General features: G+C 41.8%; 3 protein-coding genes across 3 annotated transcripts; 2 read left to right on the top strand and 1 right to left on the bottom strand.

Moving 5' to 3' along the window:
• Nucleotides 1–8,603: 8,603 nt before the first annotated feature.
• Nucleotides 8,604–11,728, bottom strand: LOC116733936 (activator of 90 kDa heat shock protein ATPase homolog 1-like). The gene is made up of 9 exons (XM_032584968.1): nt 11,523–11,728; nt 10,980–11,170; nt 10,822–10,904; nt 10,631–10,748; nt 10,450–10,547; nt 10,240–10,377; nt 9,705–9,806; nt 9,583–9,634; nt 8,604–9,511 (listed from the first exon to the last, which is right to left on the bottom strand). The coding sequence occupies exons 1-9, from the start codon at nt 11,600–11,602 to the stop codon at nt 9,354–9,356; spliced, it is 1,020 nt and encodes a 339-aa protein (XP_032440859.1). The 5' UTR covers nt 11,603–11,728; the 3' UTR covers nt 8,604–9,353.
• A 267-nt stretch (nt 11,729–11,995) lies between these two features.
• vipas39 (VPS33B interacting protein, apical-basolateral polarity regulator, spe-39 homolog) lies at nt 11,996–18,047 on the top strand. The gene is made up of 19 exons (XM_032584935.1): nt 11,996–12,122; nt 12,444–12,536; nt 13,115–13,217; nt 13,295–13,432; nt 13,653–13,691; nt 13,759–13,823; nt 13,910–13,966; nt 14,048–14,140; nt 14,845–14,878; nt 14,951–15,053; nt 15,258–15,285; nt 15,792–15,865; nt 16,019–16,094; nt 16,346–16,480; nt 16,572–16,613; nt 16,682–16,858; nt 17,334–17,423; nt 17,520–17,624; nt 17,701–18,047. The coding sequence occupies exons 2-19, from the start codon at nt 12,444–12,446 to the stop codon at nt 17,719–17,721; spliced, it is 1,473 nt and encodes a 490-aa protein (XP_032440826.1). The 5' UTR covers nt 11,996–12,122; the 3' UTR covers nt 17,722–18,047.
• A 649-nt stretch (nt 18,048–18,696) lies between these two features.
• Nucleotides 18,697–25,090, top strand: gpr132b (G protein-coupled receptor 132b). Its single transcript, XM_032584966.1, has 3 exons — nt 18,697–19,100; nt 21,194–21,390; nt 22,964–25,090. The coding sequence occupies exon 3, from the start codon at nt 23,682–23,684 to the stop codon at nt 24,741–24,743; it is 1,062 nt and encodes a 353-aa protein (XP_032440857.1). The 5' UTR covers nt 18,697–19,100; nt 21,194–21,390; nt 22,964–23,681; the 3' UTR covers nt 24,744–25,090.
• Nucleotides 25,091–27,607: the final 2,517 nt, after the last annotated feature.

Here is a 27,607-nt window from a genome sequence, read left to right as displayed (position 1 = left end):
GCTGCAGCCATTTTCCCAGCTGTAATTAACTCCAAAGATAAAGCAGTTTGCCTTTCCTCCTCCTCTTCCTCCTCCAGATTATTCTTATTTACCTCCGTGGCTCTAATAAAGTTCAGAGCAGTAAAAAAAAAGTATTTGCAGCCTTAAAGATTCATTCAGTTTGTTTGACTCACTGAAATTCTTCTGCTAATTCGGTAACAGTGGCGCTAATGTTTAGCTTAGCGCTTTGGCAGTTTTGAACACATTTAGCTCACTTAGGCCTCAACGAGTCTTTGTATACTGTTTGTTTAATAAAATTAATTTTTTTTTTAAAAAGCTCACTCAGCTTCATGTACATTAATTCTCCCAATAAATTCTAAAACACTAATTTACTGCTATTAGCACCTTTGTGCTAATATGCTACTAGCTAAGTTGTAGCTTAGGATTTTTACTAACTTTGAAAACTTTTTGCTTCCCCTAAATTAATATTTCTGAATAAATTATAAGCGTTGTTTCTTGTCTGCAGTGATGGCACACTTCCACTAATCTCCAAATAGTGGAGCTAATTTTTCGTTTAGCGTTTTTGCTAACTTTGAAAATGTTTAGCGCTCTGGTTGGCATTCTTGCATTTATTCGCTGGCGAAGCTAATTAAATGTTTTGCGCTTCAAACTTTGTGCTTTTCTAACTTTGAAAACATTTAGCTCACTTGTCTTCCACTAAATTAATATTTCCAAATATATACTAAAATGCTCTTATTTGGCTCCAGTGATCTGCAAACGGTGGAACAGAAGAAAACGTTTGCAGTGAGGAGTTGGCCATTTTGGCGGCTGAGGTCAGAGGAGTCTGTTGATTTTTAGAAGCATCTTGATTTAAGGCAAATTTTAAATGCGATGTTTAAAAATCAGAGTTATCACCGTCACGGTTTAGCTGCACTTTTCCTATTAGGTGAACTTCAGTTCTGATCGATTCATTTAGAGCTGAATTAGCTGAGAAACTGCCAGAGCTACTTTACTGCGTTTCCTCTCACAGGTTCAGCGCGTTGGCCTTCACCACGCCGACATTTGACATTACGTCCCAGTAATTAAGCCTTTCGTATTAAAGCTTAGTCACTCAGAGCGGATATGGAGAGATGAACAATAAGCAGTTTTCAAGCTGAGGTGAGTCACAGAAAGGAGAAGGCTGCAGAGAGCAGAGAAAAACTGGAGCTGCTGAGTTTCTGCTGCTTTTTAGACCAGAGAAATCTGTTCAGTCTGAGGCCAGATACGCAATCAATCAATCAATCAATCAATCAATCAATCAATCAATCAATCAATCAATCAATCAATCAATCGATTGCACGATGAATTCAAATGAACTCAATCATTTCCATTTGTATGATTTATTGTTTTCTCGTTCTACCAAAAACTGGATGATAAAAATCTCCAGTTTTGTCTCAACTTTCTTTGAAAGATCATTTTGTTTACAGACTTTCTTCATTTTATTTTGTTTATTTATTTTGGGTATTTAAAATGTTTTCCAGTTTCACTGTTAAATGTTTGCTAGGAATTAAAGTTTATTGATCTTTGAGAATGAGTTCTTACATTATTATATTAGTTGGAAATGATCTAAAGACGATATTATCGTTTATCGCGATAACTTCTGGGACAATTTATCGTCTAGAGGAATGTATTACGGTGACCGGCCTCTTCAACGACATAACCTTTCATTTCTTCCAGCTTTTTCTACAGATCAGATAAACTTCACCAAAAATCTCTGCAAACTGGAGGGAAAATCCCAAACCGAAGCGTCCAGAAAACAAACTGGGTTTGAAAACGAACTGGTTTGTTTTCTGCGTTTCATGGCTGAGCTGCTTATGATGATGATTTATGCGGCAGCGTGTCTGTTCTCATGACACCAGCAGCAGATTTCTGAAATATGACTCAATTAAACCAGCAGGTGTTTTCAATGGAGACCGACGCCGGCCCGGTTTTTGTTTGTCTTCCTTAGCAACGGTAACCAAGGAGAGGAGACTTTACAGAAAGAGGGAAAATCTGGCCTGAAAATGGTCCAATCCCGCCAACGGTTCTGGGTCGGCTCGGTTCGTCCTCCGGATCCACACAGGGAGGACGGACAGGTTGGCAGAACACACACACACACACCCTGCTAACGTGCGTGGGTGTGTGTGTGTGTGTCGTAGAGGCATCTGCTCTTTGGAATAAACAACTTTCCTTTTTTAGCTACCAGGGATGAAAAAGAGAAAACAAAGCGGCACCGGCTCTTCATGCTTCGGTCCAAACGGATCTGAGGGACGGAAAAACATCTCTGATTGAAAATTCACCCTAAATTTAAATATTTTGTTTTTAAAGACAGAAACAAAACCCAACCTTTACCTTTGACCTTTCATCGCCATGGACTCTCTGTAATGCAGATTTCATTCACACAAATTTAAGACTTTTAAAGACTATTATGAATTAAATTTAAGACCTATACCACAACTTTGCGAAGCGTTTTCGCCTTGCTGGCCACCGTACTTTAAAGTAATAAAACAAGAGGCATCAAGAAGCTGAAATGAAATTACAAGATGGAGGATCGAAGAGAGATTAAAGAGGATGAATTAAAAACATGAAGGAGAGGATGAGATGGAACGCTTTGACAAAGAAAATATGAAGACAGAAAAGGAAAAGTAAAGACGAGATTTTACATGAACACTGAGGAAATAAGAGGCTGAGCATAAAAAACAGAGAAAAGGAGAAAAGACAAGAAAAAGGTCAAATTTAGCGTCACAAAAGAAGCCAAAGAAAAATCTGGTTGAAGAGAGGAGATCTGTGAAAGAGGAGCAGAGAAACGTTCACCACCTTCAGTTTGTGTTTCTGTTCTATAAATATCTGGAAAAAATGAGACCAGAGAACAGAGAGAAAATGAAGATTACATTTTTAATTTCCTCATAAAAGGCCGTCCACATTTAACTGCTAAAACCAGAAATCAGAGGGACGAATGTGAAGAGGATGAGGAGGTAGAGGCGCTACGGCGCCCCCTGCAGGGAGCCGCAGAAATAATTAGATGGAGTTAAATTATATTAACAAAAAACTTTTAATATCATTTTCAACAGAATACATTTAAATATGAAAAAAACTCTAAATCGAGAAGAAGAGAACCACAGCAGCGCCAATTACACACTGACACCTAGTGGCCGTCCGAGGAACTACATCTGGGATTGTTTGGGAGAATTAGAAACTGTCCTTCCGTTTCCTGGAAGGAGTTCAGGAAAACTTGGAGCCCAGGAAAAGAAAAACGTCCAGTGAGTCATTTTGACGCAGAGATTTATGAAAAATAAAGCCACTAGTGAATGAAAGCAGGCGAAGAACACCTTTAGGGCTGGAAACTGCAGAGCTTCCAGCCAAACGCTTCCTGGTAGCAGCTGGCACCAGAAACCTGCTGACTGGGCTCTTTCTGGATTCCTCTCTGGACCGGAGGAAAATACAAAAAAACAAAAGCAGGTGTAAATTTTGAATCAGCATATTTTGTACTGTGTGTGTAATTGGTCCCAGATGTGGACGGAGATAAGTTGTTTACTGGAAAAGTCCCATCCTGCTGAGGTCTGAGTGGAGCCGCAGATCGGCCTCCTCACTGGGATCAGATGTGTTTTCACTGCCATGATTAAAACCTGATTCTCAGCCTGGATTACAAAATAAAAGCTGTTTGGGAGCAGAAGGTCCTAGAAACCAACCCAGGTTAAAACAACATGATGTCTGAAAAGTTACAGTCAGAAACTCACAGCAATAAATAATAAAAATAATCCTGTCTTAAGAGAAACAATGGGTTCATTTTCAAAGTCACATTTTAACCAAGTGATTCATTTATTAATAGGAGCTGCTTCATGGCAGCTGATGGAGGTTTGATCACAGGAAGCCTCAGTTAGCGGTTAGCATCAGAATGTGAAGCAGCTTACAGTCGGTCATGTGACGCTCTGCAGTGATGGCGGCGCCAGGTGGCATCATGGCGGCGTCCTGCGGGCCAAACTGTTCCTCACAGCTGATGGAGACGGAGCCAGAACCATGGAAACAGTCATGATGTCACCCTGAGGATCTGCTGGTTGGACACAGAAACACTGAATTCAGACTCATCAAAACAGAAAAATGATTCTTTAATAAAAATCTCTGCTGATGTTTGAACGTTAAAAACGTTCAAAATGATCTGCAATAATCTGTTATTGTTATAATCAGAAGAAAATGGAGGCTCGTTTTCATTCATTCATAAATGTTAGTTTATAACTAAACAAACTAAAGAGCTAAATATTTAGTCTACAAGCACCTTGCAAACTAAATATTTAAGTTGGAGCTAAATATTTAGTGTCATACTTAGTTTGAAAGCAAGTATTTAGCTAGTAAACTAACTAAATGTTCAACTTGAAACTGACATTTATAAATGAACATTGTGAAAACATGACTAAATAGATTATTGCTGTTATATAAAAGATAAACAGATTATTTTCTTTATAATCTGAAATTTAAGGCCTAAAAGCTGCAGCTTGTCTGTATTTTGTCCTTCATCTCCACAGAAATCAGGTTTTATTCCACAAACAGACGTTAAACTTTTATTAAAGCTGGAGGTCAAACAAACATTTTCCTGGAAGGAAAATAAAAACCAGAATCTGCAGCAGAAACTCTGCAGTGCAGAGACAGAAAATGTGTTTTTGAAGCGTTTCCGTGACGACTGAGGTGGACTCCTGTCTGCCTGTGATATTCCTGGTTCTGCTCGGCGTCATCGGTTCACAGAGTCACGCTGCGATGCAACATGTTACCCGTCAGCACGCCTCCTGGCCTGGACCCGGCCTGGCCGCGGGCCCCGGGCCCCGGGCCGCGCTGGGCACCATGTGGGTCAGATCACTTCTCACCTCCATCTGATAAAGCTTCACTTTCTGTCCGGCTGAAACGTTTCTCCTGTTTCAGTTCCTGCAGCCTGAATCATCACCTGCCTCCACAGAGCCGAGGCATTTAGTTCAGTTATTTAGTTCAGTTGTTTAGTTCAGTTATTTAGTTCAGTTATTTAGTTCAGTTGTTTAGTTCAGTTATTTAGTTCAGTTGTTTAGTTCAGGCATTTAGTTCAGTTATTTAGTTCAGTTGTTTAGTTCAGTTATTTAGTTCAGCTGTTTAGTTCAGGCATTTAGTTCAGTTATTTAGTTCAGTTGTTTAGTTCAGTTATTTAGTTCAGTTGCTTAGTTCAGTTATTTAATTCAGTTATTTAGTTCAGTTATTTAGTTCAGTTGTTTAGTTCAGTTATTTAGTTCAGTTGTTTAGTTCAGTTGTTTAGTTCAGTTATTTAGTTCAGGCATTTAGTTCAGTTATTTAGTTCAGTTGTTTAGTTCAGTTATTTAGTTCAGTTATTTAGTTCAGTTGTTTAGTTCAGTTATTTAGTTCAGTTGTTTAGTTCAGGCATTTAGTTCAGTTATTTAGTTCAGTTGTTTAGTTCAGTTATTTAGTTCAGCTGTTTAGTTCAGGCATTTAGTTCAGTTATTTAGTTCAGTTGTTTAGTTCAGTTATTTAGTTCAGTTGCTTAGTTCAGTTATTTAATTCAGTTATTTAGTTCAGTTATTTAGTTCAGTTGTTTAGTTCAGTTATTTAGTTCAGTTGTTTAGTTCAGTTGTTTAGTTCAGTTATTTAGTTCAGGCATTTAGTTCAGTTATTTAGTTCAGTTGTTTAGTTCAGGCATTTAGTTCAGTTTAGTTCAGTTGTTTAGTTCAGTTATTTAGTTCAGTTGTTTAGTTCAGTTATTTAGTTCAGTTGTTTAGTTCAGGCATTTAGTTCAGTTATTTAGTTCAGTTGTTTAGTTCAGTTGTTTAGCTCAGTTGTTTAGTTCAGTTGTTTAGTTCAGTTATTTAGTTGAGGCATTTAGTTCAGTTATTTAGTTCAGTTATTTAGTTCAGTTGTTTAGTTCAGTTATTTAGTTCAGTTGTTTAGTTCAGGCATTTAGTTCAGTTATTTAGTTCAGTTGTTTAGTTTAGTTATTTAGCTCAGTTGTTTAGCTCAGTTGTTTAGTTCAGTTGTTTAGTTCAGTTATTTAGTTCAGTTGTTTAGTACAGTTATTTAGTTCAGTTGTTTAGTTCAGTTGTTTAGTTCAGTTGTTTAGTTCAGTTATTTAGTTCAGTTGTTTAGTTCAGTTATTTAGTTCAGTTGTTTAGTTCAGTTATTTAGTTCAGTTGTTTAGTTCAGGCATTTAGTTCAGTTATTTAGTTCAGGCATTTAGTTCAGTTATTTAGTTCAGTTATTTAGTTCAGTTGTTTAGTTCAGGCATTTAGTTCAGTTATTTAGTTCAGTTGTTTAGTTCAGTTATTTAGTTCAGTTGTTTAGTTCAGGCATTTAGTTCAGTTATTTAGTTCAGTTGTTTAGTTCAGGCATTTAGTTCAGTTATTTAGTTCAGTTGTTTAGTTCAGTTATTTAGCTCAGTTGTTTAGCTCAGTTGTTTAGTTCAGTTGTTTAGTTCAGTTATTTAGTTCAGTTGTTTAGTACAGTTATTTAGTTCAGGCATTTAGTTCAGTTATTTAGTTCAGTTATTTAGTTCAGTTGTTTAGTTCAGGCATTTAGTTCAGTTATTTAGTTCAGTTGTTTAGTTCAGTTATTTAGTTCAGTTGTTTAGTTCAGGCATTTAGTTCAGTTATTTAGTTCAGTTGTTTAGTTCAGGCATTTAGTTCAGTTATTTAGTTCAGTTGTTTAGTTCAGTTATTTAGTTCAGTTGTTTAGTTCAGTTATTTAGTTCAGTTATTTAGTTCAGTTGTTTAGTTCAGGCATTTAGTTCAGTTATTTAGTTCAGTTGTTTAGTTCAGTTGTTTAGCTCAGTTGTTTAGTTCAGTTGTTTAGTTCAGTTATTTAGTTCAGGCATTTAGTTCAGTTATTTAGTTCAGTTGTTTAGTTCAGTTATTTAGTTCAGTTATTTAGTTGAGGCATTTAGTTCAGTTATTTAGTTCAGTTATTTAGTTCAGTTGTTTAGTTCAGTTATTTAGTTCAGTTGTTTAGTTCAGGGATTTAGTTCAGTTATTTAGTTCAGTTGTTTAGTTTAGTTATTTAGGTCAGTTGTTTAGCTCAGTTGTTTAGTTCAGTTGTTTAGTTCAGTTATTTAGTTCAGTTGTTTAGTACAGTTATTTAGTTCAGTTGTTTAGTTCAGTTGTTTAGTTCAGTTGTTTAGTTCAGTTATTTAGTTCAGTTGTTTAGTTCAGTTATTTAGTTCAGTTATTTAGTTCAGTTATTTAGTTCAGTTGTTTAGATCAGTTATTTAGTTCAGTTATTTAGTTCAGTTATTTATTTCAGTTGTTTAGTTCAGTTGTTTAGTTCAGTTATTTAGTTCAGTTGTTTAGTTCAGTTATTTAGTTCAGTTATTTAGTTCAGTTGTTTAGTTCAGCTGTTTAGTTCAGTTATTTAGTTCAGTTATTTAGTTCAGTTATTTAGTTCAGCTGTTTAGTTCAGTTATTTAGTTCAGTTATTTAGTTCAGTTATTTAGTTCAGCTGAGCTGCAGGAGAAACGCAGGATGGCAGCTCTGAAACCTGAGGCTAACCTGTGGGTTAATAAATATTTAGCTTCAAAATAAATATTTAGTTTGAAGCAAAAAATTTCAGCTTTAGTCTAAAGATTGTTCATCTTTAGTTAACAAGCTAAATGCTAATTATTTAGATAGCAAGCTAAATATTTAATTGGCAAGCTAAACAAGCCGAGTACTTAGTTTACAAACTAAATATTTAGTTTGTAAACCGTTTCTATTATCACTCAGAGCTCTTCCTGCTGGAGGAAAATAGTTTATTCTTTATGTGGACTGACTGCAGTTTTTCATGGTGATGTTTTTCATAAATACAGAATCTATAAATATGAGACATGCTGTTCGGCCTGGCAGCCACTAGGGGGCGGCATTGCGGTGTCAGTTCCACATTTTCTCTAATATTTTATATTTGTTGTCTTTCTTTTGCCCAAATGTCTTCTGGCACACCGTTTCCTGGGTTTGGTTTGGGTTCTCTTCCTGCACCAACAGCCCACCATGCTGCCAATTCTCAGCATTTTTAAACTGAAGATGTTCGACTCAGTAGCTTTTCCACAGGTAGAAGGAAAACTAGGATAAACTAGTTTTGTTTGCCTTTGTGATCTACATGTCTGTGAAAGGTGCTATAAAAATAACATTTTACTTTACATAGCATCTTTCAAAACAAATCACACAGAGCTGTGCAGAAGAAAACAAAAGATAATAAACATCAGTACATCCAAATAGTTAATAAAAGCAGTGAAATATAAATTAGATGTTTTCTCAAACTAAAGGTCAAACTCCCCCAAAAACATGTTTCAGTTTTATTTAAAAATGACTGTTTTCCTTATTTTATTGTGCAAGTTTAACAGTAATTTGTTGAACAACTTATTCTGTTAAATGTTATGCACTTTCATTTAAAACCAAACTGCAGTTTAAAGAAATAAAACTGTCACCAGCAAAAATGACTTGATTGGTTTTATATCTGATCACTTTGTTAAACATCCAACGTTTTTTCTTAATTCCATAAAGTCTTACTGAATCACAATGGAAAATAAATATTGAACTAAAACTGTTTATTATCTCTTTACCCCCACGTTTATAAACAATATAGTAGATATGATGGTCATAAAACACAATTAGCTCACTGCAAAACCTTTATTTTGAAAAGTATACAAAAGCTTTCTTTTGAAAGACCAACAACACTTTATATACTCCTGGTTTAGATCCATCAACTTGCAATTCTCATGCTCTTATTTTGAAGTCTGTTTATACAGTAGATCTATTTCCTTTCCTCTTATTCTACTTTTCCCCCAATAACTTTATTTAAAACAAGATACACAATATTTAGAATTGCAATACTATTATAGAATATGTAAATTATAAAGTCAAAATTAAATTGGTGCTGAAAGGTTTTAGTCTTTTAAGGGCAGGTTTGATTTTAATTGCTTAACATTGTTTTCATTCCACATAAAATCTTATTGGTTAACGTTAGTTTAGCATTAGCTTCCACTAAAAGCTATATTTCTATAGCACATTAGCATTAGCAGAACTGTTTATGATTGGTGCTGTAGTGTTAGCGTAGCTAACTTTTTAGTTAGCACTGGTTCCTTAAGGAATAGCTCCATTAGCTCAGAACAAACACTGTAAAAAGTTACAACACTTTGAACAGATACGTTTTTTCAGGTTCTTCATTGTGGCTTTCAGTAGAAGTTGCCCATCAAGGGCACCGACTTTCTGGACGAACCTTGGACAGAAACGAGCAGCAGGAGATTTTATGAAAGCACTCATGTTCCTTTAGGTCGCTAAGTGTTCTTCCAGAGGCAATAACAGAAATGAGACTTTACAGGCTCAGTTGGAGCCGCTGAGGCGTTCCTCAGGGTTCAGGCCCTCTCAGTATCCAAAGGTTTGTTTGATGGCCTGCAGGTAAAAGCGCCTCCAGCCCTCCCTGGTGGTCTCCTCCTCTCCAGCAGGAACTCCTCGGCCCTCCAGCTCCAGCTCCGTCTCGTCTCCTCTGTCTACCAGCTCCAGCCTGATGGTGGCGCAGTGCTCTGATGGAGCAACCAGAGGACTCAGGCGATCTGCATGCAGCAGCAGCAACACTTCATGGCATCAGACTCACCGCTGGGCCAAGTCCTGAAGCGCCACCTCATCTCAATCCTCTGGTCTGGAACCTTCAGAGAGAAACCATCTGGTTACACCAACATGGAACAAATTAATGTCCGACAAGGACTGAGGCCTCACCAGCTCTGTGAACTCTCCACTGACGCTGCCGTCAAGAAGAAGGAACTTTCCTCCTCGCCGGGCGTCAACAGTCGCTGCTGAGCGTGTAAACACCTGAACAAACTGGACAGAGCGCAGAAGAACCGCATCAGATGGCGCCCTCATGGGTCAGAACCTGGTTCTGAGGCCATTTGGAGGAAGGACAGGTCTATGACATGCAGGATGTTGGCCAGTAGTGGGCGCTCTGCTGCTAATACTTTTTTTTAGAGCGCTTTAGAGCTTTGGCTAACTTTGAAAACGTCTAGTGATCCCAGAATCTGGCCATGTTAGTGATGGTGTAGCACTTTAGCGTTAGCTTTCACTAAGTGCCTTGTTGGTAGCCCTCAGAGGCAGTCCAAGGATATCTGGTATCCTGGGCTAACAACCCCACCGGCGCTGGGATGGTACAGCGCTGCAGGGTAACTTAGCTAACATTTTAGTTAGCATCGGCCACCACCGTCTACCTGTGTGAGCTAACGCTTGGTGATTCCTTAGCTGGGTCCGTGTTGGTCGGTACCTCCTGGTTGATGAAGGTCCTGTAGAGTTCATCAGCAGAGGTCTGGAACGTTTCCCTCAGACTGAAGCTGCAGGTCTGGATGCGAACACCTGTGGGACAGGTAGCCGGGCTGGATGAGCGCCTAGCGTCTGAGCTAACCTGAGGACGACATGGAGACGATGTTCAGGTCCAGTCAGAATCAGCTTGGTCGGGTCAACAGGTGGACTGTACCTGAGTTTTACTGGATTTGACCTGGTTCTTCTTGCTCGCCAGAGGTGTGGATGGTTTCTGCCCGTCAGCAGTGGGAAGGATCATCCCCTGACTGAAATCTGAGAGGTTAAAGGTCACCTTTGCTGTGATGTTCATTATCCCCGCCTAAATACCTGATGGTGATTGTCTGTGGACAGCAGACCTGATTTAAGGTCACGGACGTACTGGCCCAGAACCCTGCGGACCTCCTTACCACCAGACCTCTTCATCAGGTCCAGCAGTGGGGTGCTGGGCTGGTCCTTACACAGAGACACCGAGATCTGGACCAAACGGAGCAACGCAACGTCAACAAGGCAGCTGGACGAGTGCTAGACTGAAGGTCAACTGACTCACGTCAAGGTCGTCTTCATCGTTCTCATCGGACAGGTTGGGGACGTCAATGGTCCCTCGGTACTTCAGTCCACTGCAGGACGTCCCTGGAATGGATGACATCATCAGTGTCGCCCTATCAGGAGCCTTGGTGGTGTTGCATCATCAGTGACATCACAGACCTAACCAGTTGGCCCTCAGTTGGAACTCATAGAAGAAGAAGAGTTTTCCTTTGCGGTTGTTGATGGACGCCTCTCCGTCCAGCCTGCTGACCTCTGTGACCTCGCAGACGCCCTCTGACCCCTCCACCCGGACGCCCAGCAGCAGCTGACGGAGGCGGTCCGAGGACCAGGCCGTGACGTCCCGCTCCGTCCTGACAGGGAAGACGGCAACAGAGTGAACGAACTGGCTCCGCCCACCTCTGACATCACAGCATTTAAAAATATCTGCACAAGTGCCGAGCTGCCAGGTCTCATAACGCTGCACCCTAAAATAACCGCTCCAGATTTACCCCTCGGGTCATTCTGGAGGGTTCTGCTTCTGTCCGAGCGTTACCATGGAAACCAACATGGAGACCAGTTTCCATTGGCAGCTTCTGCCTTCAGGTGCAGGATTTATTAGCATTTAGAAACTTCTATACAACTTTTAAAGGTGAAAATATTTCAACTCTCTAAGAGTAGAATTTCAAAATAAAAGCCTCACTCAGTGCTCAATGTTTCACTGACCAGTGCCAGTTGTTGACGTTGGTGGCATCAGCTCTTTCCTCAACGATCCACCGAGGGTCCCCTTCCCCCCACTTGGCCATCGATGATGGATAAACTCCGGACCGGATCGATCCAGAGAACCAGAACTGGACTGGGAGTCCCTCAGTCTGAGGTTTGACCCACAGCAGCTGAAACCGGAGCTGCTGCTCTCCATACAGACTTTCAAAATAAAACAGGTTGACAAAATAAAAGCAGCTTTGGCGTTTCACACATCACCAGAAAGATTTAAAAAAAATGTTTTCCAAGTATTTAAATATCAGCCCATCTTAATAACAAAATATGGACGCCACAGATTCACAGAACTAGTTCTAAAGCTTTGACTGCCTCAGTTAAGGTCAAAGGTCAAGATTCAGCAATAAGAAAGAAGGAGAAGAGAGATGAAGAGGAACGATTTGTTCCTGTAGCGCCAATAACATCAAGAGAAGAAGAAAAGAAGAAGAAGATTTGTTTCTGTCAAGGAAGGCAGCGTCTATCCACTACAACTCCCAGAAGCCCTTGCGCACCCGGAAACTGTGACGTCGAAATCCGGGAGAAAGTGAGGAGCAACGTCAGGTGAACAAGGTAATAACAGCTGATCGATCCTGATCGATAATTGTTTCATATCCAGCGGGTTTTTATGAAGCCTGTCATTACGTCATTAAACCCCAAGATGACGTCACAGTTCCTGCGGTTTGTCACGGCGGGAAAAACTACTTAGATTGTTACATTTCTGTTAGCCTGCTAGCATGCTAACAAATCAAAATACAGTCTGCCAGAATAAACTGCTGGCCCTGAATGCATCATCACAGCGTCGGGTCTAGTGTCAGCAGCAGAACCGGACCGTGTGTGAGTTAACTGGTCCGGAAAGGGTTCTGTAAGCTCGGTTTGTTTCTGTGTGTCCAGATGATGAAGAGTAAGGCGGACGAGGAAGACTACTGGAACAGCAGCAAGTACAACGCCTTCACTTTCGATGATGCAGATGATGAGCTGAGCGCGGTAAGACCGGAACCAGAACCAGAATCCAAAAGCGCGAGGAGAGGTTCGGGTTCCGTTTATGGAACAAAAACAGAAACAAAGCTGCTGAAAGTCCAGATCCTCCGGTGCTATGGCAAACCCTCAGTGTATTTAATGGTGTGGACCAACAGCTGGGGGGGTTGACAAAATTACACACAGAAATATACAATGAAATACATATGTGTAATTATTTATATACGTATCATTGAATGATTAAAAACATAACATGCAATTAAAAAATTAAATGTCCTTTAAATAAAAAAAAATTATATATAGGCAATCCCTGGTTTAGATCAATGGCCTAGTCAAAGTCTAGATCCACTATTACAACTGAGAATCTGTAGCAAGATTTCTCATATGTTCTCCATCAATCTGAAGTTCTGCTGTTTTACAATAAACAATGGTCAGGTTGAATACAAATGCACGCCGCACTTTTCAGATTTTTATCTCTTTTTTTTTCCTCCTCACAGATTAAAGTTATCAAAAGTTAGATTTTTAATCATGAATTTTTTCATTTTGACATCATATTTTTATTTCCTGTTCTGGTTTCTGGTTTTCAGCTGAAGGAGACCAAGAAGGCGGTAAACAGCATCGGCCCCCTGCTGGCCGAAGACGGCGAGGAAGACTGGGAGCGGGTCAGCTGGAGCGGAGAACCTGTCGGCAGTAAGTCCGCCTGCCTCCCACCTGTTGGGGTTCCTCCGCTCTGATTGGCTGCTCACCTGTGGCTCCTGTGTGCTCAGGTATATCATGGTCAGTCAAAGAGATGGCGGCGTCCAATCAGAGGGCAGACAGAGAGCCCGCCTTCCCCAAGATCTCCACAGAAACGCCGTCGCTCAGCAAGAGCCAGTCGGGCATTTCTCTGAGTTCTCTGTTCAAAGGTGAGACCGTGATCAGGTCACGTGACCGGGGGGCGGGGCTAGCTGGTCATGTGACCGGGGGGCGGGGCTAGCTGGTCACGTGACTGGGGGGCGGGGCTAGCTGGTCAACAGGACGTCATGCAGAATCAAATCTGGACCAACCAAAAATATGATTAATCGATGAAATCGATTTGTCACCCAGCTGGAGTGGTCATGTGACCGACCTCTGCTCTGTTTCCAGGGAAACCAAAAGGAGGAAACCTGCAGACCTTCAACGACGGTGAGTCAGACGAACGAACGAACGAGTCAGTGAGTCACGTAGCAATGCTAACGTTGTTCTGTTTCAGTCCTCGGCGACTCGTCGCTACGCCTCTACACTCCTGAGCTCCGAAAACCCAAATCAGAGTACAAGGTAATCTGATTACAGTGTAATCTGATTACAGTCTGCCATCTGGTTTCTGTTGCTTTCCTCTTCATTTCTCTTGATGATGTCACTAGGATCTGGTCAGCGATTGGTCGGCAGAGGAGACGGTTCAGAGGCTGCAGCAGGGGAAGGTAAGCGACCCGGCGGCGTGCGCCGAGCGGGCCGACCAGAACCAGAACCAGAACCAGAACCTCCCTGTTTGTGTCCCGCAGGGCGTGACTCTGGAGAAGTTTCGCTCCCTGCAGGACAAACTGCTGCTGCTGGACCTGGCCGTCGCCGCCCACGACGGGAACGCCATCACTGCCGTAAAGTTCCGACTCATCGTCACCGATCCGAAAAACTTTATTTATAACGACCCGATCACACGAAGCTGCTGGTTCTGACTTAATAAAAAACATTTTGTCAACATTATTGACAAGGAAAAGCAGAAAAATTTAATTAAATCAGTTAAATTATCATTCGGGCTAAAGTTAGCTTATTGATGAACATTTAGCTGTTAGCAAAACTCAAGTGTCAAAATTTTATTTAGAGAGCTTTCATATAATCAATATTACATTTATTAATTTGAAGAAAAGTTCAAATAAAAAGGAAACAATGTCTAATTACATTCAAAATCATTTCTTATACAGAAAATGATGCAGATTCCGGCTAGCTAGTAGCAGCAGCTATAAAGCTGAACATTTTTGCTATATTGTTTAGTAAAAATATGGTCCAGTTTTATAAACCAACATGTATCCTCAGGTCATGAATCATAAAAATTATCGCAATCAAAATAAACCAGTTGTGGAAGTAAATGCTAACATACGGCTAGCTAAGGCTAACAGTTGTGTTTTATGTTGGCATATCTTAATTTGGAGCAATATTTTAGAAAATATATTTAAATTAAGGCTGACATTCCTGAAAGTTTTAGATGGGTTAATAGAAACGATTAATGATTAAATATCGTCAGTTGATTTAGTAGCAGAGTGAAAACTTCCTGCCGACTTGTTGAAGTTGTTTGTGTTCGCAGGTTCTGATCTACCTGAAGAGGACGCTGTGTAAAGGTGCGTCTCTCCGTCGGTTCTGCTGCCGCCGGCTGAACGTCACATTCTCACCGTTTGGGTTTTTCTGCTCAGAGGTTTTATTCCGGGAGCTGGAGTCCAGGCAGACGGCGCTGAGGCACTTCATCCACTACCTGACAGAGAGCCGAGAGCAGAGGCTGCTGCTGGAGCTGCTGAGGTCTGGACTCACCTGGACTCACCTGAACTCACCTGGACTCACCTGAACTCACCTGAACTCACCTGGACTCACCTGGACTCACCTGAACTCACCTGGACTCACCTGGACTCACCTGAACTCACCTGGACTCACCTGGACTCACCTGAACTCACCTGAACTCTATTTGTTTGTTTGCATCTCATTTCTTCTTCTTCTGCTCCTCAGGGCGTTGGGCCGGACGGAGGAAGCTGCTGTAAGTCGTCAGCTGTAAAGACTAGACGCCCGATGGACGCTGACCTGCTGCAGGGCGGCCATCTTGGAGGGTTTTCTGTTAGATATTTAATCAATCATAACTCAAATTCACACAGCTATCATAGCCATGTGTATAAGCACATGTTTGTTTTCTTTAAAAATATTTTTTAATTGGATCCATTCGTGGTTTATTATGTTTAAACATTATTAGTGGGGTTAACAAAATAAAATAATATTAACAAAATATTTTTATTTGATGCATGATAAGCATTTTATAAACAACACATTAAATCATGTTTAGTTTTTTAGTAAGATACTAAACATAGTTTTAGTGTTGAACAGAAATATCCAGCAGTGCTGAAGCATCTTCTGCTGTTAGCTTAGCCAACCTCTCCAAGATGGCTGCCGTATTTCCATTGTGGGGTCTACTCTTTATTATGTTTATGGTGATGGTAAACGCTCGTTAGACGGACGAATTTGCCTGACTGTCTGTCTCCATGGTAACAGCTGCTGCAGTATAAAGACTACAAGAACATAGCGGATGAGAACAAGAGGCGGGACTTCCTGAAGAGCTGCCTGAGGTGAGGAAGGAGGGAGGGAATGAATGGAAGTATGGAGGAATGACGAGGAATTTGTAGAAGAGAAATGAAAATGGAAGAAATTATAAATAATTCAGGAAGTGTTTGTTTGTTTGTTTGTTTGTTTACGTTCTGATGAGTTTTGTTGGTTTCCAGCCTCCAGTTTGGCAGCGAAGATGGAAATCACGTTCAGGATCACTACACCCTGCTGGAGCGGCAGATCATCATCGAGGTCAGAACCGGGTCAGACTGGTTCTGACTGCACACCATAAATATTAGACAGGCGCCCCCAAGTGGTCAGATAAATATTAGCTGAGTTATTCTGTTGCACTGTAAGACTTAAGCATCCTGAGGCGAGTGAAGCAAAGCGTAATCTGATGTTAACCACCCAGTCTACCTGCTCCCAGTCTCCTCCCAGTCTGCTCCCAGTCTGCTCCCAGTCTCCTCCCAGTCCACCTGTTGATGCTCCTTGTGGTTCTGCAGGCGGCGGACCGGAAGGCGGAGCGGGAAGGAAAGCTGGAAGTCTTCCAGAAGTTTCCCAGAAAAGCCTCCATCCTCAACATGCCGCTCATCACCACCCTGTACTACTGCTGCTTCTACCACTACAACGAGTCGGAGGTCAGGCCCAGACTGGGATCCAGCTGGTTAACTGGGAGGATTTGGGTCAGTTGACCCGGATCAGCTGAACTTCCTGTTTTTCTGTCTTCAGGGAACCTTCAGCAGCCCACTCAACGTCCGGCAGACATTCAAGGTGAGACGCGTTTTCTCTCTTTCCTGTGACCTCTGACCTCTGCCGCGGTGGCTATCGCTGTCCCTCAGATCTCGGAGAAGCAGTACTTCACGACGGCGCTGGCGGCGCGGGCCAAGCTGAAGAACTGGATGGACGTGGACGCCATGTTTAACTCCAGGAACTGGCTCGGCTTCTCCAAGAAGAAATCTCCGCTCAGCTTCCAGCGCGTCGTCGACATCCTGCAGAAAAACTCCGCCCCCACGCGGGTGAGTGGGCGGAGCACCATAATGTTTATGATGCCAACTACGGCAAGCCGTTTTAACATACAATTAGTTTTACCGCACTTACATTCAAAATATCTGAAATTGCTTTATGGCTACATATTATTAAATTAAATTGTCTCTAATTCTAATTTGATTGGACAGAAACCTGACAGAATTACATTCTGCCTGGTGGAACAACAGAAGATTTACTGTTGAGTTGTTTGTAGGCTTCAATCAAAGAATCACTGACTACTGAAGAAAATATTTCAGATATCTTCAACTAAATTATGACTAGTTTCAGGTTCTCATTTTTAGTTTTAACTAGTCATAATTCTAATTCATGAAATCTTAAATTACCATTCTGGATAGTTAAAATGCATTCTTAGATATCTAGAATAATTACAGATAGTCATATTAAACTGATTTTATGTTAAAATGGCCTGCCATATTCCATGCTAATGCTGCCGGTTGCTAACAGGTGCTACAGGAATACGTCGGACTCGTTAGCGACGCGGAGCTCAGGATCGGATTGGCTCAGAAACATAAATGCCACGACATCGTCATCAACGTGAGTTCTCTGATTGGCTGCTGGCCGTAGCCGTGTAAACCAATGAAAACGCAGGGGGCGGGGCTTTGACGTTTCCTCTGCCTGTCGGTTAATCAGACGTACCGAGACATGAAGGACCGGCAGCAGCTGGCGGAGTACCGGAAGAAGGTGGAGCGCGGATCGGCGGAGGAGCGGAAGATCGACGAGTTGCTCAGCAACCAGGTGAGGAAGAGGAGGAAGAGGAAGAGTGTTACGGTTTTGGTCACGTGACTCATCTGGTCTGCTTCTTCGTTCACAGCAAATCCGATGGAAAAACTGAGGACTTTTATTGTGAAACTTAAGTGCCAGCTTCCTGTTTGAGACTGCAAACCAATGAAGCAGAAAGTGGGCGGAGCCAAAACTTCCCGCCGAATCGTCGCCAAGACTTCTGTCGCCGTTTCCTGGAAAACTTTAAAAATCCAAAATAAAAAGAGCAAAACTGTAAAAACAGAAAGAGAGAGAGGACGTGATGGTCCAGTCGGGTCAGAACCGGTTCTGGTTCTGAGTCCATGTTTACGTCATATTAACCATGTCTGTGTCTTACAGAAGAAAAACTGTTAAAAAACATGAAGTATGAAGAAATAAAGTGATTTTTTAAAATCAAAACTGCAGAGGAAAAATGAATAAAGGTCGATAATAAAGGCTGCAGTGACGTCAGAGCTCCAGCAGAGGGCAGCAGCCTCCACCAGGTGAACACACCTGAACATCCCAGAAACTAATTTTATTATAGGAAACAGATTAGAATATGCTCTATATGAACGCACTTTATATTTAATGTGGTGCTAAAATGTTTTAGTGTTTCTGTTTTAAGAGCAAAATTCACAGAAAATCTCATTTTAAGACATTTTACAAAACAAACTGGTCATTTTCTGAAACCTCGAGTCCCATAACGTGGTACAGATAAAAAAATATTTAATAGTCATATTTCATCACACAGAGGAAAATATTTAGCAGTTTTGCATGTAAAGAAAATCACAACAGGCCAACTGAACTGAGATTTTGTTCATTTTTATAAAGTTAACGGAAGAGATTTCCTGTCATGGCTCCAGTTCTCCCTGATGCAACGCACGTCTTCCTTCCACTCAATTTTATGTTAAATTTAGTCAGCTTCTTTGTTAAATCAGCGTCTTTGTAGCGATGAGTTGATTAGTGCATTTAGCAGCACGTTCACAGATTGACTGACAGCGCTAAGCCCCGCCTCCTGCCTCTGATTGACTGTTTTTGGTACATTTTTGCAAAAGGTAAATAATGCCACTTATCATCATAACATAATTTCAGTTCTAATAAAATCCAAATTCCTCGTCCTGGAAGCTCGAGCGACTGTGGGGCGGAGCGGCCAGCCGCCATTTCCTGTCACCAACTGGGTCCCTTAAACAGCAGAACCAGAACCGGAGCTGGTGAGGAATAAACCATCTCACGTCACCATGGTAACCGCAGGTCAGACCGTCTCCATGCTGCGCCAGCTGCAGCCACCAGGTGGCGCAGCGGCAGCGTTTTCCCGCTGCTGACTCGAACATGAAGACCCGGAGGAGGAGGGGGCATCGTGACGGCGTGATGACGGCAGTGACGTCACCCAGGCGGTTTCTGTGAAGGGACGGGACCCGTCGCTTCATTCAGGAGCAGCGCGAGCGCAGAGGAGGACCACGCGCAGCTTCACAGGTGAGTTTTTACCTGCAGCAGCAGGACGCGGGCTGATCGATCAGCTTCATTGGTTCATATCAATAAAACTGAGAAATGATGAGAAAATCTGAGGAAACAAAGAGAACAGATGAAGCTCATTAAATATTAACATTTTTACCGTCATGATGCTCAAACGAATCTTATCTGAAATATTAAAGCAGCTTCAGATCATTTCATTGTTTATTTACCTCATTATGTAAAGAAAAGTCATTAAATCAGTTGCTGATAATCACCGTTATTTATTTATTGAAAAAATAAATAAATTGTGACAAAGAATCTGAATTTGATCTCAGCATTTGGATGATTTAATTACATAAAAACGGGAAAAAAGGACAAGAATTAACGATCATATTCACTAAGATGTTTTACTGAAGCGTTTTTACAAATGTTGGGTTGATAAACTACATAAAATGTCCATTAATGAGCCAATCAAATATTTAATCTCTTTGTACGGAAATGTTTTCCTCTGCATGGAGTTATTATGCAGTTTTTCAACATAGAAAATGATTTTTTCTCTGCAGATCATGGAGAAAAACTCAAGTCTCAACATTTAAAAAATGAGGCTGGAAGAATCACTGAAAGCTGAAACTACAGGAAATAAAGCTGAAACCGAAAAGGACAAAATTATATATTTATAAAGTAAAAAGTCTCCAGTACAGAACATCTGATTTAATATTTTACAACGATGCTTTCAGAAAAAAAAAAAAAAAAAAGTTACGTAGAAATGCGAGCATTAAATTATCATATATAAATATATATATATATATATATAAATATATATATATATATATATATATATATATATATATATATATATATATATATATATATATATATATATATATATAATCTGTCTGGTTAAGCTTGTTTTCCTTGTGGCCAGAAAAGTCGTGATGCTCCATAATAAAATTACTCAAGTGAAAGCAAAAATACTAATAAAGGTTTTTTTTTAATCAAAAAGTTTCTTCATGTAAATGTAACTGAGTAAATGTAACTAGTTACTTCCCACATCTGGTCAGAAGTTAAAGGGAAATGTGGTTTTAAAGAAGAAGAACCACCAGAACCACCAGGCGATGTGGATCATCTCTTGGTCCAGATTTTTCTGCTTCTCCTGGACTGCCAGTCTGGTTCCACCGGGTTCTGGAGGTTCTGTTGGAACTTGATAAATCAGCTTTTTATAAACTTTTTCTCCTCATCAAATCAAACCTGGAGCTTTGCTTTGATTCTTCCATGTCTGAGAAATCCATTTATCTCCATGGAAACCATTCAGCTGTAAAACTCTGGGTGGACGTAGCCCCGCCTTCAAGGCGCAGCTCCTCCCCCACTCAGCTCCTTCAGACTAGCCAGCAGCAATTAGCAAACAGCTGCTGCTCAGAGCAGCGCTGCTAAAAACGCCAGAGGAAATGCGGGCGCTGTGGTGGCGCAGCGGTTGTGAAGGCCTCAGTCCTCAACTCGGCCGTCACAGGTTTGATTCCCGGCCTGGCGACCTTTGCCGCGTGTCTTTCTCTTCTCTCATTAAGCTCTTTCCTGTCAATTCACCATCAAATAAAGACTAGAGCCAATAAAACCTTTTAAAAAAAACCTCAGAGGAAATTACGAAAGGAGGGTCCATCCATCGCCTGCCCTACTCCAGCATCTCTCTGCTGGATACCATCTCTGCGCTTCAGCTACTGAGCTGTTAGCATGACGGTCAGGAAGCTGTCACACAGCAATGATCTTCAGTCAGAGGCCTCTCCAGAATTGTTGCAAAACTGACAGCTACTGGAGTTTCATTTAGTTTTCATCTTTGATAAAGTTTATTTTTGTTATCTGAACTGTCATGCTAGCAGACGTTAGCCTGGTTGTTGAGCAGAGCAGCTGGAAAACCCCCAGGCTGGACTTGACAGGAAGATGTTGCTCATCCCTTAGCAGAAGTTCTGACTTCAGAGGTGATGCAACAGAAGAAACGACTCCCACGATTCAGTGACGCAGCTTGAGCTGCTTCAAACACGGGAAAAAAACGTCCTCAGAAACGCACCGGCACCACAGCTTGAGAACCACGGCTCTAAGTTTGTATTTTATTGTATCTGCAGGATCAGTGAGTCAAACCATCAGAGGAGAAGGAAACGAGGCAACCGTCACTACTTATGTTTTGAGGAAACTGCGGCTGAGTGACCCTTTTGTCTCAGAAAACTGATCCGTCCTGGATTTATCAAAAAACTTTCCAGTTACACCAGAGAAGCAAAAGAAGAAGAAGACAAAGACGAAGAAGACTGGACATTAAATGAAGGTAAAATCTTTTCATTTGGTCAGTTTGGGGTTTTATTTATCAGACTTAATGGAATCTGGAGGTTTTACCTGAATATTAGTTAAATATGAAGCAGGAAAGAAAACTTAAAACAGCTTCACTGATTGGAAGACCATAAAGATGCAGAACAAGCCCACATCATCACTGCACCACCACCGTGCTTTATAGTTACATACTGCTGCTCTTTATTTAACTTCATTTCAATAACGTTTGTCTTAATAACAGAAGAGATAAAGTCATAATTTACACAGTTTAATGTTTATAAGTGCTGTAAAAGGTGAACTCCCTTCAGAAATACAACATAAACTTGTTTCCTAACCAGAGTTAGTCTGGTTTTGACTCTTCCTGCCAGAATCAAAGCAACTTCCTGTCTGACACGAACTCTGAGCTCTGAGTTAGAAAAACGTTGATCTGACCTCAAAGTTTCCAGCAGAATCAAAAAAAATCCCTGACAGATTTTACCGTCAGCAGTTTGTCACCTTTTTCTAAATATGGAAACAAAGACATGAAGGTGAGAATCAGCCGCTGACGTCTGAAAGGTGGACATTTTTAAGCTCAAATATTTTTATTTTTGTAATAAAAATCATAAAATTCTTTCAGTTACATTGAAAATTCTTTAATTCCAAAGGAAAATTTAATGTAACTGGTTTCACTCATGTTGTTCTACGAGTTGTGATGAATGCTGTGGGCAGGGAGGATTTCCTGTAGCAGTCTGAAACACAGCGACCTTCTTCTTCTGCTTTGCCATTTCTAATGTCGACTTTGAGCTGCTTCTGTTTACGCCTCAATCATTTCCTGTCTTCCTCCCTGAAGGTGGTTTTCCAGTTTAAGTGCTCCTGTAGCTCAGTGCTGATGCAGGGATGGTTGTTAGCGAAGCATCTCACTGCGGCTGGCACAGAGCGATCCGATCTGTGGCCTCAGAACAGCCCAGCAGGGATCCTTCAGCTTCCTGTGTCCATCCATTTCCTGAGCAGAAAAACAAGATTCTGATCCGATTTTCCCAGAGGAGTTCTTTCTTTGGAGATAAATGAATACTTGATATTAGCATAAAGCAAATCTAACGTTGTGTTTTCTTTGGTAGAGTGTCTGACTAACTGTTGAACAATTGGGAGTGCAGCAGAGTGAGGCCTGATTTAAATCACCAGATTTACCACTGAAATGTTGCGGTTTGGTGTTTGTAGGTTAGCAGCAACTGAAATGACATTCATCCCTCAGCAGAGGCTGAAGGATGAATGTCAGCGGTTGCCAAATTAACACAATATGGTAACATGACTTAAAACAGAAAAAAAAAATCTGATTTAATATCAGAAAGTTAAAAAATGTGATCAACAGAAGAATGATTTGGATAATTTCACTGAAAGCTCAGCTGCTTCTTTATTTGACCTCTTATTTACATCCAGACAGGTGAGTCTGACTCACCTGTCTGTCCTGAACTCTGGTCCTTTAATCTACAGACTAACATGAAGCATAAGGAGCAGCAACAAGGCGCCAGCAGCTCCAGGTTTGGTTCTGAAAGTGGACCTGGTATCTGAAATCTGCTTGTTTCCTGTTTCAGACGTGCAGCAGCTCATGTGAGCAAACTCACTCAGACGAGCTTTACAGGAGAAACAGCAGCAGATAGTGATGCTGCAGAAACAGGAACTTCTCTGGCTGTGAGGTAAAGAGCCGCAGTGACAGAAAGAGGAACAGCAAAGACTTTACACTGAGATCGGTTATTTCTGAAGGATGTTTAATGTTAGCTCTTCCTCCATCTCTAGAATTCACTATTAGCTCTGAAACCGGCAGGTTCTCTCTCTGATTCTTCGCTCAATATGAAAGTAAAGAACCTTAAACACCAGTGACAAGGCAACTTTATTTTATAGCAACTTCCAGCCAAAGACACTCAAACTACTGATAAAAAGACATTAAAAAGAGACATTAAGAAAAACAAACTAAGATTTTCAATAAGTGGAAGCGTATAAATATTGAAATATTGAAGACGAGAGAACCGAGGACTGGACCTTGGGGAACTCCACAGATAATTTTATTCAGCTAGCTTCCATCAGACAGGCGGGGTTTCAGATTTAAAACTTTCCTGTTTTCTCTCCAGATGTTGACCCCATGCTGTGATGGCTGACCTTACCCTGCGGTCGGTCTGATCGCCGTTGATCCGGTCGCCTTCTGGTTGGGCAGCGAACTCTGGAGACGCCAACCCTGGGATCGGCTTTCTTCCTACAGACTCTATTCCTGATTGGCCAGTTATCTGAAGAGACCCTTGGATTTGATTGGCTACCATGCTGAACGTCACAGGCGGGTTCTCGGTGAACCAGAGCTCAGTCAGCTGTGAGAGGCCGTACGGCGACGACCGGCTGCCGCTGCTGGTTCTCTACATCGTCGTTCTGGTCGTCGGTCTTCCCGCCAACGTGTTGACTCTCTTTCTCACCTGGCAGCAGGTGCGCAGGAAGAACGTTCTTGGTGTCTATCTGTGGAGCCTGTCGTTGTGCGACCTGACCTACCTGTTCACGCTGCCGCTCTGGGCGGACTACGTCAACAACGGTCACGAATGGCGATGGAGCTCGACGGTCTGCAAGCTGACGGGCTACATCTTCTTCACCAACATGTACATCAGCATCTTCCTGCTGTGCTGCATCTCCTGTGACCGGTACTGGGCGGTGGCCTACAGCCTGGAGTCCCGCGGTCAGCGGCGGCTGTGCCACGCCGTGGTCATCACGGTGGTCATCGTCCTGGTGGTGGCTTTGGGCCACACCGCCGTTTTCACCATGAGGGAGGGAAACGTTCAAAGCTCGAAGCGCTGCTTTGAGCCGACCCAGAGCAGCGTCAAGGTGATGGGCTTCAGCTACGCCCGCTTTGTGATCGGCTTCCTGCTGCCGCTGCTGCTGCTGGTGGTCACCAACCACCGCGTCTTAACCAACGTCCAGCGCAGCACGGGCCTCCACGGCGACCAGAAGCGGCGGGTCCGGCGGCTGGCGGTGGCAGTGGTGCTGCTGTTCCTGGTCTGCTTCGCGCCGTACCACCTGATCCTGCTGGCCCGGGCCGTCATCACCCAGTTCCCCCAGCTGGTGGGCACGCCCTGCCTGTTTGAGGAGACCATGTACTCGCCCTACACCATCTCCCTCGGCCTGTCCACCATCAACAGCGCCGTCAACCCCATTCTCTACGTCCTGTCCAGCAACAACATTCGCAAGGAGTGCCGTCGCGGACTCACGCAGATCTGCGTGTCGGCGTGCCACGGACCGTCGACCAACAGCAGCCAAATCAAATCCTTGGAGCTGAATGCCGGAACCGATACCGAGAGACATCCGGTTGGAACAGAAGAAACCTTAGAGACCAGATAGAAACGGTTCCTGGTTGGACTGCTGAGTCCACAGGGTCTCTGCAGTCTAAAGGTTCACACCGGTCCTGTTCAGGCCGCTTTAACCCGACTCCAGTCCGTTTGTCAAGAAAGTCCGGTTCGGTTGGTGAAGTGTGAACGCTAACTGATCTCGCTAACTTGGTTCTGTTGAAGTGAATTCTGGTTCGGTTTGAATGTGAACACCAAGCGGACCAGAGAGCGCTCCAAAAGCAGGAAGTGGACTACAGCGCAGGGCATTCTGGGCAAATACAACCTGCTAGCCTAGTAGCACTAGCAGCAGAAATGTCTCCTGGTCTTTACCCAAAGACTAAAGAGAAATCCTCCAGCCGCTAAAATCTGACGCCTCCATCTTGTTTCCATCTGGTGAAACAGGAAGTTGCTCTCAGTGTCTTCAGAGGTTTCTGTGCCGTTTCCTTCAGTGGTTCTTGGTGCAGCGCCCCCACAGGCCAGGAGGGGAACAGGTTGGTTTGACTCAGAGCAGAGAGAAAGAGAACCACAGCAGCTGGTTCTGGTTCCAGTAGAACCGGGTCGACCGGACCAACAGGAGGATGAACGTTGTGACTCCTCTCTTCCTCCTTCGGTTCAGGACTGATGGACAAATTTTTCTGGGACAAAACATGTTCATAAAAACTGAACTTCAGATGTCTGATTTTAACCCCATGATGTTTGTAACCTGATTAAATTTGGACAAAAGCAAAATGTTTGAGTTTATTGCAAACCAAAACAAATAAAAGTTGTAATTACAAGTTTTAAAGTCATATTACAGAAATACATAATTTTGAGTTTTAGTTTTTGTACAAGTACAAGTTTTAAAGTCAGTTACCAAAATAAAAGCTGTGATTATGAGTTTAAAAGTCATAAAATAAGTTGAAATTTAAAGTCATAATTATGAAATACAAAAACTAATTAAACTAAATTTTAATTAACTAAAATTACAATATTTTAAAAAGTGATGAAAATCTACATGTTGCAACAAACTTCAGGATGATTCTGACTAAATTAAAGAGACGTCACCGATCTGATGGAGAAGTCAGTTGAACTTCTGCTGAACCGTTTCCTGCCGCCGCAAACCTGCAGCGTTTTTATTCAAATCCGCTGCAGATTAAACATCCAGCTGCTTTTCACACACAGACCACAAACTGTGTGTGTGTGAGATGTGTGAAGGTGTGTGTGAAGGTGTACGTGTGAACGGATGTCGGCTGTCAAGGTCAAATGGAGTTCAGATGAAAATAAAAAGTTAAAAACTGAAGGAAAGCTTCCAATGAAATCTAAATTTGATCATTTATTTTCATCTTTCCTACCAGCAGCTCTGCGTTAGCGACTCGCCGTATGACCAGTTCCCGCTCCGCTCTGATTGGCTGGCCTGTCGATTCCAGTCCCAGATGGACGCTCTGATTGGTCGCCTCCTGCTGACTAAAGAAACAGCCTCATCAATGATTAACGTGCCTGTCAGACACGACTCAGGGCCAAATTAATCATTGATGCCTGACCTGAAACCACAAAGGAAAAATGCAGCGTCGCCATGGCAACAAGACAGGGTTTCCTGCTTTTATTCAACTCCTGAACTCTTTGTGACAAAAATGTTTCGGTTTGTGCAAAAACCTTTTTTAATCACCAAACGATCTGAAAAGTTTCAGAATCTCATCAGTTCACAGAAAAAAAATTATTTGTTACACAAAACAGGAAAATAAACATGGAAGAGGAAGAGGAAGAGGAATTGACCATTTTTACAACAGGAAGTGGAACAAATGGAAATTAATCTGCTTGCTGTTATTTTGTGAATCTTAAAAAATGTGATAAACATTTTTTTGTCATCTAAACCAAGAAATTAACTTAATACTGAAGTCAATCCTGCTTTAGACCTTTGTTTTTCTTCCACTCAACTTTCCAGAAAAAGCACAGAGGAAGCTCAGCCTGACAGCTGCTGACACAATGAGCTTCAGGTTTTTATCTCACCTTTCGTTCAGAAGATGAAAATTAAACCAGGATCTCCATAAAACCCGTCAGCAGAACGAAGTTCTGAGATGTTCTGGTAGACCCGGTGGACCGGAACCAGAACCAGCAGGCGACATGGCGACCCAGATCATCTCCGGTCGTTTCCACTCTTCCTCCATCGACCTCCAGACAAAATGAAAACTTGACTTTGATCCTAACCCAGCAGCGGTCCGGTTCTGGTTCTGTTCAGTCCAGGTGAGACGGTTCTGATGTTTAAAACAAGCAGTGGGATATTTCCTCACCTTTTCTCCTTCCACTAAACTTTCTTCACATGTTTAGAGCGTTTTGATTGATATTTTTCCTCAGTCTCTCTCTTGTTGAATTGTGACCTCTGACCTTAACGGAGATGGGTCGGGAAGATGAATGGCTTAATATGGAAACCCATCTATGCCAAGAATTAAAAAATAAAAGCCCAACAGGAAAACCTGCCTACAAGTTCTCATGTAGTGATTACCAAAGTAAAAGTTGTAATTACGAGTTTTAAAATCATAATTACAATATTTTATGTAGTAATTACAAAGATAAAAGTTGCAATCATGAGTTTTATGTCATAATTATGAAATATAATTGGAGTTTTAGGTCTTAATTTAAGGCTTTAGGAATAAATAAGAAAATAAAAGCCGTAAAAGTTTTAAAATTTTCTCCTGAATCCCAGAAGTTTAGAAACGGAGCGATGCGTTTCCTCCTCAGGTCTTCCAGCCTACTTCGTGTTGTCAGACAGGTTCCAGTAATCCTGCAGGTGTAAATACTTTAACTAGACCATCTCCCTGATCATCCTCTGTTTTTCAGGTGCAGAGTAGTTTGTTTCTAAATGTTTCTGACGGATCGGTTACCTGTACAGGTGAGACTCAC

The sequence above is a fragment of the Xiphophorus hellerii genome, chromosome 15 (assembly GCF_003331165.1).
Source record: "Xiphophorus hellerii strain 12219 chromosome 15, Xiphophorus_hellerii-4.1, whole genome shotgun sequence".
Lineage (NCBI taxonomy): Eukaryota > Metazoa > Chordata > Actinopteri > Cyprinodontiformes > Poeciliidae > Xiphophorus > Xiphophorus hellerii.
The sequence above is the reverse complement of the archived record's forward strand: the minus strand, read 5'-3'. Positions and strand labels throughout refer to the sequence as shown.